This window comes from Pimephales promelas, chromosome 4, assembly GCF_988280905.1.
Source record: "Pimephales promelas chromosome 4, fPimPro1.hap1.1, whole genome shotgun sequence".
In the NCBI taxonomy this organism is placed as follows: domain Eukaryota; kingdom Metazoa; phylum Chordata; class Actinopteri; order Cypriniformes; family Leuciscidae; genus Pimephales; species Pimephales promelas.
In genome coordinates, this window is record NC_142772.1 from 35,922,038 (window position 1) to 35,933,772 (window position 11,735).

General features: G+C 37.1%; 2 protein-coding genes across 29 annotated transcripts in view; one reads left to right on the forward strand and one right to left on the reverse strand.

Annotated features, from left to right (window-relative positions):
- Positions 1–4,667, forward strand: part of arvcfb (ARVCF delta catenin family member b) — a 188,993-nt gene extending 184,326 nt beyond the window's left edge. For 25 of the 28 annotated variants that reach the window (XM_089130386.1, XM_039658982.2, XM_039658981.2 and 22 more), the window contains 2 exons: positions 393–505; positions 2,150–4,667. In XM_089130386.1, coding sequence (XP_088986512.1) covers positions 393–494 — 102 coding nt within the window. In that variant the 3' untranslated portion in view covers positions 495–505; positions 2,150–4,667. The remainder of the gene's footprint in view (positions 1–392; positions 506–2,149) is intronic. The other 3 variants (XM_039658990.2, XM_089130381.1, XM_089130382.1) reach the window with 1 other exon arrangement.
- A 165-nt stretch (positions 4,668–4,832) lies between these two features.
- On the reverse strand, positions 4,833–11,597 carry naaladl1 (N-acetylated alpha-linked acidic dipeptidase like 1). Its single transcript, XM_039659000.2, has 19 exons — positions 11,315–11,597; positions 11,004–11,176; positions 10,794–10,915; positions 9,294–9,413; positions 8,965–9,154; positions 8,788–8,881; positions 8,586–8,690; positions 8,400–8,485; positions 8,074–8,193; positions 7,750–7,835; positions 7,384–7,447; positions 7,236–7,303; positions 7,059–7,147; positions 6,860–6,953; positions 6,689–6,770; positions 6,380–6,553; positions 6,137–6,224; positions 5,326–5,418; positions 4,833–5,177 (listed from the first exon to the last, which is right to left on the reverse strand). Exons 1-19 carry the CDS (start codon positions 11,509–11,511, stop codon positions 5,000–5,002), a joined length of 2,223 nt encoding a protein of 740 aa, XP_039514934.1. The 5' UTR covers positions 11,512–11,597; the 3' UTR covers positions 4,833–4,999.
- Between the last annotated feature and the right edge of the window lie 138 nt (positions 11,598–11,735).

The following is an 11,735-nucleotide window of genomic DNA, read 5'->3' on the forward strand; positions in this document are numbered from 1 at the left end:
GGCTTTACTAACGCTTTAATAGATGTCATGACAAATTCTGATTTCTGTGACTGTCAGAATTCTGTCAGACTGTCAGATTATTTTTCACTGTCAGAATATTACAGTAAAGAGTTATTTTCCTACTAATAAAATGAAGTTGCTCCCTCTAGGGGTCCTTGTTTGCACAACATGCTTTTGATACATAATTATCACGTCGACCAAATTTGTATTGTTTTCGGAATGGTTCTTTATTCTGTTCTGCATGCTTTCTCTTAAATTACCTTTCTCTTCTATAATTTCTAACTGTTTATTTTCCCCTTGAGCTTCCCTGTTGCGAGGACTAACTCTGCCTTTCTCTCTGTGTGTGTAAACTGTTGGTTTTGCTGTTTTGAACCCCTCTCCCACTGCTACAGAATGACACAAATAGGAAACACTATATCAGGAGCAACAGGCCGACTGTCAGTCTGGTGGATGCTTGTGATGTTAAACCTCAGCCTGTTGACTCCTGGGTCTAAATGCATGCATGGTAGGTCTTATGTGTTTGATTTGGATGTTTTTTGTTAGTACATTTCTTCTCGCTCGTTCTGTTTATGAAATAACAACCACCCTATGTTATCATTTGCTCTGTCTAACCCAGAGAAGTGCATTGGCTGACAAGTGCATGCTCAGAAAAAATATATATTTTCTCTGTGACACTACCAGTATCAGGAGGAGTGTGATTCAGAATAGAGAAAGTTTTGAGAAGTGGAGCATGAAAAAGTGTTTATTGCATGTACACTACCGTTTAAAGTTTTGGGTCGTTAAGATATTTCTTTTACTTTTTTTAAAAGAAAGAAATAAGGAAAGAGGAAACAAATTTCAAAGAACGGGACAAGGAACAATGATGTATATATACGCAAATATGTACATACTCATATCAGTTCTTTTGTCTTTGGGGAATCATATTTCCCACTGATTTCAGCACAGTTTATATGAATGCATTAGTTAGAGAGAGATTGCGTGTCGATTAATTCTACCTGGCAACGTCTCACTAATAATAGTGAAGCTGTGGGTTTTGTGGGTAGAAATAAATGCCACAACTACAAAAAGCTATTTTATTGATAATTCACAGAACAGTGTTGACATTTCTGCAGTCCTGAAAGTTTTTGTGTGTAAAGAGCACATATTCTTATGGACATATGTATACACAAGCATACATGCAAACTTACACATAGACACAATGGTCAACAGGTGCAACATATATTACATTCATTAGTATTTAGGTTCCGGTAATATTCTACTGTAAAAAGTTTTTTTTTTTTTTTAAAGAAGGCTGCATTTATTTGATCAAAAATACAGTAAAAAAAAAAGTTACAAATATACATATTTTGAAATGTAATTTATTACTAATTTATAACGCTGAATTTTCAGCATCATTACTCCAGTCTTCAGTGTCACATGATCCTTCAGAAATCATTCTAATATGCAGATTTGCTGGTCAAGAAACATTTCATCTTATTATCAGTTTTAAACAGTTATGCTACTTAATATTTTTTGTGGAAACAGTGATGCATTTTGATCATGATTATTTGATTGAAACTTCAAAATAACAGTATATCTTTGAAATAGAAATCATTTGTAACATTATAAAGGTCTTTACTGTCACTTTTGATTAATTTAATGCATCCTTGCTGAATAGGTGTTTGTTTTTTTTACTGACCCTAAACTTTTCAATGCGTAGTGTATTTAATTATTTTTCTGTGGAAAGTGGACTTCAGTGACCAAAATACACTGCCTTCTCTGGGCTAGCATCACCATCGTCTGTTTATTTTCACTCTCATGCTTGGCAAACATCTACTCATAATTCACGCATTCTTGTCTAGCAGAATCATCAGTTCAATCCTGGCCTTTGAATCATGTAGAATTCAGTCAATTCATGTATAGTGACTATTTTCTTTTGGAACAGCCATGTGGTTACATGGTTTAGATCTGGTAAGTTATGTAGAGAAAACATTTCCTTAGTTTCAACAAATCATCCATCATTCAATCAACACACTTCCATTTTGCAAACATTATCATATGCATGTCTCATGTAATCAGGAATTCGTTTTGTGACGATTAGAACATATATTTTCATGTAGTCTGATTATGTCATCTGATATCTGTGGCTGTCCTGCCCTCTCCGCTGCAGGCTTAGCTCGCGACAGCGCTACACGTTACCACAAGGATTTCACGAGTCACCACTGCCATTAACCGCAGAGCTCACCCTGATGTGGACTCATCTGAAGACTTTTGCCCAAAAGAGCGCGAGATACAAACTTTCATTCAACAGACAGTGTTTTCAGATTTCTCAACAAGTAAAAAAAAAAACTGTTTAAAAAATAACAAAATACCACTTCTCATATGTACATTCCCACTGGACATAGTGTACCCAGAACTAAGGATTTGCTGGAATGATGGATGGATGGATTGAGTGTACAGGAAGTGCTGTCATGGACGTGGACGTGCATTGGAAAGAATTGGATTGAGTGCAAAGAGGAAATAAGAAAAGAAACTATTTTTATGTCAAAACAAAAAATTATAATTTGCCTATATTATTTTTGTCGTACGTTTCTGCCTGATTACTGTTTGTTTTGTGGATTTGTTTTCCCCAGAAGTGCAGTGAATTGTGACTTTTTTTTCGTTCTTTTTTTTCTTTTTGTAGAGTTTTAATGAACGTTTGGGTTATCTAAAATAGTTGAGGACACTTGCGAAGGAGGAAAAGGAAAGTTTGTTCTTTTTGTTGTTGTTGTCCATTACAGCGGTGTGGGGACACATACAATGTCCGAGGGGGGGAGGGGGTCTATATTGAAATGCACGCTTTGCGATTTCTGTGTGCTGGCTTCATAAAGCAACTTTAAAGACATATTATCACTGTGTTTGTTTCTTCTCACTGAGAACACTGACATCTGCTCATAGTGAAGCTGAAGGGGAGGAGAGCTGCTACGCTTTCAGTACTGATCCTGTATTCCCCTTGACATGTCCAGCTGCAGAGGCATGCTGGGTAACACTGGCACTTACCAGCTTTTGCTTTGGTTTATTTAATATGGGGTAATGATGGGGGGGAAATATATTTGTTAATATGTAGATTGTGTTATGAGGGATAGTAGTGGGATTCAGTTGCTCCTCTTGTCATCAAAGTAGATTTTCAAAACATTTTATATTTTGTTGTTTTATAAATGTATATTAGGTTGAAACGATTAAAAGAGGGAGGTGGGATCACAATGTTCTTTATAACATTGATAGATGTGAATCCATAACAGTTTGTTCAGAGCACATTCAGTATTCCGTACATAAAGCATGGCCATGTTTGTATAAAAATTCATAATAATATAATAAAAAGATCATTGCTTTAGATAAATGTTTATCAAAGGCTGCAGAGTCATTCTCATTGTCTATTTATATTTTATATTTTTTACATTTGTTTTGTTAAATGGAAGAATTTACTTTTAGTGTCCTTTTTTTCAATTGGAAAACATGCTCAAAATGATCTGATTGGTTGACAGATTTTAAGTGTTCATTAGGAAAGACAAGGAATATTACAGGCATAGACACTACCTTTCATTTCAGCTGTAATGCAAGCCAAAATACTTCTTGTATAACAAACAAGCATGACAACGTTTTAATGTTGTTTTCATTAATTTAGTTCAATTTATTTGTAAATTGGATAATACAATCTGGACACTCGGGTGAGAAAAAAGCAAATACTGTTGTTCCTCCTGTCAATGTAAAGAAACCCTGTATTATACATGTAATTTTACACATAAAAAAGGGACAAACACTGACATACCAAGTAGTATGACAGATTTTGTTATTCCAGGCAGTTTCCATGTTATGTGAGGCAAGAAACACGCGTCTGCTTTATCGTCTGATTCCTGTCATGTGACTCTATATAACTCTCTATAGCAAGAATTTTTTCATAGACTTCTAATAACAAAATAACTGTGTAATAATTTCCACTTTTGAAGATGAAATGTTGTGTACATTCACATCGAGATCTTTAGCCTTGTGTAGGTTCATTATTAATATTTGACTGTCTGTTCCTGACTGCCTTTTTGCAGAATACAACCAAAGGATTTTGGTACCATGTAGTACGAGAGGTTCCCGGAGTGTGAATTTGCATCAGATTGTATATTTCTAGAACAACGGATGTTGAAATGGATTTAAGAGAAACTATTGTAGATATCATTAATTCAGAGCATCAAAATTCAGTAATTGTGTACAACTTGGTAGCAAATGTGTTTGTAACTATCATGTGCCTTAACCTTTTTCCATGTTAGATGAAAAAGATAAGTGTGTTTTATATGTTTTATTGGTCCCTGACTGCTCTTTCTCTCTCTGTCTCTGTTACACACACACACACACACACCTCCTCCCTCTGGCTCCTCCCACTTTCACTCACTCTGTGTTCTCAATGTAGTCTAGACTGGTGGTGGGTTTTGCCTTGTATTACATTGTATTATAAACTTTTAAAAGATAGAGACATAAAAAGGTTTGATTATATAGTTGTTAATGCTTTCCTAGCACTCAAGAACAATGCCACAGTGACCGAATGTATTGTTAATTTTACTAATACCCAGAAGAGAGAATTGCTCTTGTTAAAGAAAAATCCAGGTTTGTAGAGTATCATTTTGGTGTGTTTTCAATAAATCATGCCTGAAAAGAGTGCATTCTGTCTGCTTTTGTTTCTTTTCCTCTTCATTTTTCGTTGCACAAAATACCTGCTGTTAATTGGACATTGGTGTTCAGTGTATGGATAAAAACAGCTGTTTGAAAATGTTCTTTCATAGAAAGTAAGTCATGCAGATCCTGGATAGCATGTGGGTGAGTAAAAATGTTGGTAAACTATCCTTTTAATACACAAAGAACTTACAGCTTTCATTTCAGGCAAAGTATTTACTACAAATAACTTGTCAAACGACTTTTCATCAGAAAACAATTTTTTGTTTCAGAGGAATCTGCTGTTTAATATTTCTCCCTCTCTCAAGAAGTTCAGTGTGCATTAAATCACATCATCCAGTGTGTGTGCGGCTCCTGCGATGGCCTGTGTGACGATGGATAAGTGTTTGTGAGCCTGATCCCAGTCTTCCTTCAGGTCAGTGCTCTCAGCCTTCTCTACTGCATCTGCCAGGCCGGGGAAGGTGGGCACACTCGATGACCTCGACGCCCATATCACGTGCCTGTGTGATGCCAGAGAGCGTTAGAAGTGATTGCGAACAGGTGTGACATCAGCACCAACAAATGAAGGATGGTCAGTGGAATGCTAATTATTATTCATAAGGGACTGGGTTATTAGTAGCAGATTGTTTTAATAATGCTGTTTCATACCTGAAACCATATTGTTCTGGGAACGCTAACGGGTCAAGGAAAGCCCTGTCCAGCAGCATGAGCTGGTCATTAATTCTGCGAGCCTTCAGAGGCCTGTTGTGAAGGCAGAAGTAAAATTTATGCTGTTGTGTACCCTTGACACCAGAGCAGGTGATTTTTCTTTTCATCATTTTAACCCTTTAAAGCCTACTGAATCGTATTTGATATGCAAATACATAAGGTTTCTAAATGATCAACTATTACATGCCTTCTGTAGTCTGGTTAATTGATTATATTTTATTAGCAAGAAAAAAAATCATTTTTAATATAATTTTAAAAACGTCCCCCTTGGGTTGTGATACACATGTTTTTTTGCTGTGAAAATGAAATCTTTTCTGATTTTTATAAAGTTAACGTAAAGAATAACTTTTTATATTATTAGTACTATTTCAAGATGAACTCTTGAAAACCGTGTTAAATATATGAGTATAAGATTCATCCGGATTTTGAGGAACGTTTATTTTGTGCATCTTTGAAGCATCATTCTGTTGCATTGGATTATGTTTAAGATAACAAAAACTTCAGAGATCATAAAATTAAGCATTAAAAATATAATATGTTTACAGTATATAGTCTGCTTTTGCTCAGTTTGGGCCTGTTTTTTCCTCAAGTATGAGCTCCATATTCTCCTCCTATATGAGCAATAAACACCTGATTCATAAAATGTTATACTCAACATAAAACACATAGGCAAACTTGTTTTATACATACATTTTGCCTAAAGGTACAATAAACGGTTGCATATATGTCGTGCTTTACTGGGTTAACTTACGTTTCTTTTGCGAGATCTGAATCCCCGATCAAACGATCCAGTTTGGTGGCTGTCTCTCGGAATAATTGCACAGCTTTCTTCAAGGATTCTGGGATGGGATAAAAGTGCTCATTGCCACTTTGAACTTACATAACTTCCATCGCTCTCACCTTGTATTAACTTTTAGTTTGACAAAATTCAGTTACGATTTGGAAAGCGCAAGCATTTCCCTCATCCAAAGTAGTTTGAATCTTGTTAGCTCACCCATAGAGATTGCCTTAGCCGCAAGTTTTTCCTCAAAGGCTGTGACCGCCTGACTGAGGTACAGCTCCAGACTTTCTGCATAATCACTGCAGTTAAAAGGCAACAGAAGACTGTCAGCCAATCGCACCAGCACATTCCCTGCTGTCCTGGCTACTGCCTGGTGACTTGTGAAACCTGCATAAGGGAAAGTCAAAAAGTCAAACAGATGAGGACAGGCTGATAAATATGTTTTAGTATTAAAAGAGGCTTCATAGTTATCAGTAAATATATGTTTCGCGGCTCATTTGAGAGCCTTAGTAATCGTTTCACCTGGATCAATGAACCTAGACGCATAGTCAAAGGTGTCATAGGCCGTGTGGTAGGCTGGGTAGATGCGCGCTCTTGTTTTACTCTGCAAAGTGATCAAGAATATGTTGTTGTTATTATTACTCAACCTTTTTTAATGCCAAGTGTTTGATTGCCTTAGCGTTGGCCACTCACCCGGTCATAGTAATAGGAAAAGTCCATAGAAGTTATTCCAAGGTAGTGCATAAAAGCAGCGTAATCACTTCCTGCTCCTGTCAAGAAGCCCAAACTGCAAAATACAATTGACAATATTGAGGGTTATTACTTTACCAGTCATGGTGCTATAATCCCCTTGTGAACCATGAGGTAGTATTGTGGAATAATAAGAGCATACTTTGGTATAACCCCATAATTTGGACTGGTTCTGTTGAAATATTTGATCCAGTTCTCATAGACTGATGTGGTTGTTCCAGGTGCATTTACCTGAAAGCACATGACTCATGAAAGTCTTATGAAAGGCATGAAAGTCACTCTTCAGGGAAGGGAAGTAGATACAAGGCTTGTTCCTCACCTGTTTGGAGGCTGTAAAAAGCACACTCTGTGCTGCTGGAGAAGCAGAAGCTCTGAGAGTGGCATTGGCTGTGGTGGACATCAAGCATTTCAGCAATTGGAATACGGGATGAAATTAATATTGAAAGAGGAAAATGATCAACTCGTACCAAACACTGCGATGTCCACGTTGATGTACGCCACAGCACGTTCACTCAGCTTACTGAAGTACTCCTGTGGATGGACAATGCTTTCAACACCAAAACGGTCAAATCGTTCAAGCTCTCCTTCCAGTTTTTAGTAATGCTACTAATGTCTACTAAGGGGTGGTGATGGCACAGTGGATAAGACACATGCCTTTGGTGTGAGAGGCCCGGGTTCGAATCCACTATGAGACACCAATGTGTCCCTGAGCAAGACACTTAACCCCTAGTTGCTCCAGAGGCGTGCGACCTCTGACACATATAGCAATTGTAAGTCGCTTTGAATAAAAGCGTCAGCTAAATGAATAAATGTAAATGTCTTTATTAACAAACCTCTGTGTATTCTGCAGATCCAATGAGACCAAATTCTTCGGCTCCCCAACTGCCAAAGATAATGGACCGCCGAGGTCGCCATCTCCCTTTCAGGTACAGGGAATTACTGTTTGATTTTCGTTGCTTTTAACAAACCCTATAATTTGCTCAATCATATACTATATGCTCTATATGTTATATTTTTCCTCTGTATTGCAACATACTGTTGCTTTCATTATACCAAGACCACCTTGTCTCATAGTAAAGTACTTTATTTGGGTCACTACAACCAGCCCTAGTCACATCTGGTTCAGTTGTTGTCTAGTAGATGTCATTAGGCCTAACCTTCCTTCACCATCTTCCCCAGGACTCTGGTGATCTCTAGCATCACTGCTGTGCCGCTGCTGGGGTCGATGGCTCCGTGCACCCAGCTGTCCCTGTGGTTCCCATAGATCACATACCTGTCTTAACAACATGCATTCAACAATACAGTTGGCAAATGCAATTTATTGCTGTGATGGCAAAGCTGAATTTTCAGCATCATTACTCCAGTCTTCAGTGTCAAGAAAGATTTCAGACATTTTAAATGTGACTTGATGATTTCTGGGGACTGTGTATATTAGAACAACAGGTATTTTGTGCTTTTTAACATTAGGACTAATGTAACTTACCTGGCTCCACACTGCCTCTGATTATTCCCATGACATTCGCTGAATTTTCCAGCCTCTCTGTGTTGTAAATGTCCATGTGTACATTGCTGACAGACAAAACAAAACATTATTTTCATCCTATCCTACACTATATCCATCCAACATACTTGTTACTGTACATATTGGACAGAAATATGCTGCATTTACCTGTTGTTTAAGAGAGACGTGGATTTGAACCCTGGCCCACCAAGTTTGTATGTGCAGTTAAGTGAGCCTTGCCATTCTTTAGGGGCATCGTCCCCATCAAGCTCGCTGTCACAGATAATTCAGTCAGAATTAGAAGGAAACATTCTAAAATGTGAGTAACTAAAGAAATAAAAAGTCAATTTAAACAGTTACGCTGGCTTACCAGATTAAGCTTTCAGCATCCTCAAACCCTATTGGCTGTGCTGGAATTGGTGGAATACCTGTTATCTCTTCTTTTGGTCTTCTGTATGTATCATCTACAAATGAAATCATTTGCATATGTTGTTGTTTATGTATTGTACGTAATACGTGTTTTCATGTAAAAAAAATCACTGGTTACCTTTTGCAGCTAGGTAAGGTGTTAACAAGTCTCCAAAGTCAATGTTGTATGCGCCTCGCTCGACGCCAGAGGGTGGCATATACCAGGAGTGAGGGTAAGTTTCACTTTCCGACACCAGTCCATCATTAATGTCAAATGGGTCAGTATAGACCAGCACCCCAACAATGCCGAACTTGGCTGCATTTATAGCCTGTTAAATTCATGTCACCGGAGAGTAAACAAGAATGCATTTAAGGTGATGAAACTACTAACTAGTCCTCTAAACTGATACCTAATACTGCATTTTCCTTTTCTGGTGTTTTTGAGAGATTTATATAGTTTTTTCTCACTTTTTCCGATCTCCCTTCTCCTCCGTATCTGATGATGGCGATGGCTCCCCTCAGATCCAGTGTTGTGTTCAACAGCTCGAAGTCACTCATTTTACCTTGGTTTGCATAGACAAGTTTTCCCTGCATATAAAAGACAGATGAATCAATATATTGAACCATATCACAATTTGATTCAGACATAAATTTAACTTCTATTGTTTAAATAGTCAATATAGACCATTTTGCAAGATGTAAACAACACTGGTCCAGAAACACTTCCTGTTTCAGTTTGTAATTGTTTTCTTTATTTCAAATGTAAAGAAAACATCTTAAAGATGTTTTTTTTAACTTTTTGATTCAGTTTTATATGTTCTGTTGGTTGTAGCTTTTAATGTAGTGTTAAAAAACTGAAACAGGAAGTGCTTCTGGACCAGTGTTGTTCACATCTTGCAAAATGGTCTATAGTGGAACAGTGAAAGAAAAAAAAAATAGTATATCAAAAACATATCAGTATAGATGACTTTACCACGTAACATGTACTGTGCCATAGCGCCAAAGTTCATTACGGTTTTCTTGCCAAAACAATCAAGTGCAATAAAGAAGAATCATTGTCTTATCTTTTTCAGATATGTCTTGAGTTATGGCTGTGTCATTATGTCATAAGATAATTGGCTTTGTTTTATGAGAACAGGCTTGTTCGACTTGAACCAGCACTGAACAGACCGATCGGTGAATGACATCAAAATACCGTGAGAGCGATAAGAGAAAAGACGGCTCCGTATGCTTTTCAATCGCTCTCGCGGTACTTTGATGTCACTGATCAATCTGTGCAGCGCCGGTTCAAGTCGAACACGCCTAACATCTCCATCAGAGGAGGCGTTTTAAAAAAAAAAATAAAACAAAATGGAAAAACTGATCAAAGACAAGGAAAAGTAATTATTAATTGGAAATAAAAAAGTAATATAATTATAAATGTACACTGCCTTTCACAATTGTGGTGTCTGCAAGATTTGTAATGTTTTTGAAAGGTCTCTTTTTCTTGCCGAGGCTGCATTTATTTGATAATAATAATAATAATAATGTGAAATATTATAAGTTTAAAATGTATATAAATGTAATATACATTTAAATGCCATTACTCCAGTTTTCAGTGTCACATGATCATTCAGAAATCATTCTAATATGCTGATTTGCTGCTCAACAAGCAGTATTATTAATGTTGAAACTTTTTTTGTGAAAACCATAATAAAGTTTTTCTTTAAAAAGAGAGATATGCAGAACAGCATTTATTTGATGTTATAAATGTCTTAAAAAACTGTCACCTGTGATCAATTCAGTACTCATTTCTTTAAAAAAAAAAAAAAAAAGATCTACTAACCCCAAACTTTTGAACCATAGTGTATTCTACTGCTTTGAATCAAATTGATGGATAATGTCAGTAAATTACACATTTATTTAAAGAATAATATGTAACCATCCATGAACTGTGAAGTGTATATTAAGGTGGTGAAGGCTGCACACCTTGACATTTCCTGCAGGGGAATATGCTGCGTACGGCTGGACCACCTCTGGGTCGTCCTGTTCTGGTAAGTATGTTTTCTCTCTCTCTCTTGCAGTAAACAGGACTGTGTTTTCTGGATTGACTGTAAAACAGAGTATGTTCTTAAGTTCCCATAACATCGTTTAAAATGAAAATGTTATGCTTTGAACAGATATTCTATGCTGTCTTACCAACAGAGACTTTGTTGGGCTTTGTTTTGTTAGGGAATGACAGATACACTTTGTAGTCCTCTCTCCATGCATTGTCCAAGCCTGATGTGGGGTCTTTCCATCTCTTCAGCATAAACTCTACGGTTGCTTCATCTCCAGGGGTGGTGGCCATGTGGGGAACCTTAGTCAGCTCCCTTTTGAGAAACAACACAAAAGTAAGTTCTTAAATCAGCTGAAACAAACAACTCCATACAGATTGATCTTCTATATAAAGCTGGCCGTTTAATCGTTTTGGAACCTCATCCTTGTGTGCTTCAGAATAAATGCTTCACCTGAGGTTTTCTTTAATTTCATTGGTGTCCAGTTCTGCAAGGAATTTCTCAATGATACTTTCATCCACATCACGATATGCATCCCGGACCCACTCTGGCACCGAACTGCCCTTGTCAATGGCGAAGTGTCCCAGCAGAATCCCTATAGTAAAAACCACTGCTCCTACAAGGAGACCCAACAATGCCTCCTTAAGCATAATGTCTGTATGTTAAAGCCCTAAATGCACCTTCTGAATGGTCAACCAGCTCTATCCTCCTCTAATAAAGCCTGTGATGAGAGTGGTGAGATAGTGGGTGGGAAATAACTGTCAAGATCATATGAAATTGTTTTGTCCTTCTAACTGCCATTCCAAAGTTCCTATTCCTGATAAAAGGGATTTAACTGAACCATAAAGTTTACTCAGTAATATATTTTTTTTTA

What these genes read in the sequence shown, in the direction of transcription:
- naaladl1 (XM_039659000.2), bottom strand. Translation starts at nt 11,511, where the DNA reads ATGCTTAAGGAGGCATTGTTGGGTCTCCTTGTAGGAGCAGTGGTTTTT. An exon ending in GAAATTAAAGAAAACCTCAG is followed by an intron (nt 11,177 to 11,314) that starts GTGAAGCATTTA and finishes GTTTCTCAAAAG; the next exon opens with GGAGCTGACTAAGGTTCCCC. An exon ending in AATTATGGGGTTATACCAAA is followed by an intron (nt 6,954 to 7,058) that starts GTATGCTCTTAT and finishes TGTATTTTGCAG; the next exon opens with TTTGGGCTTCTTGACAGGAG.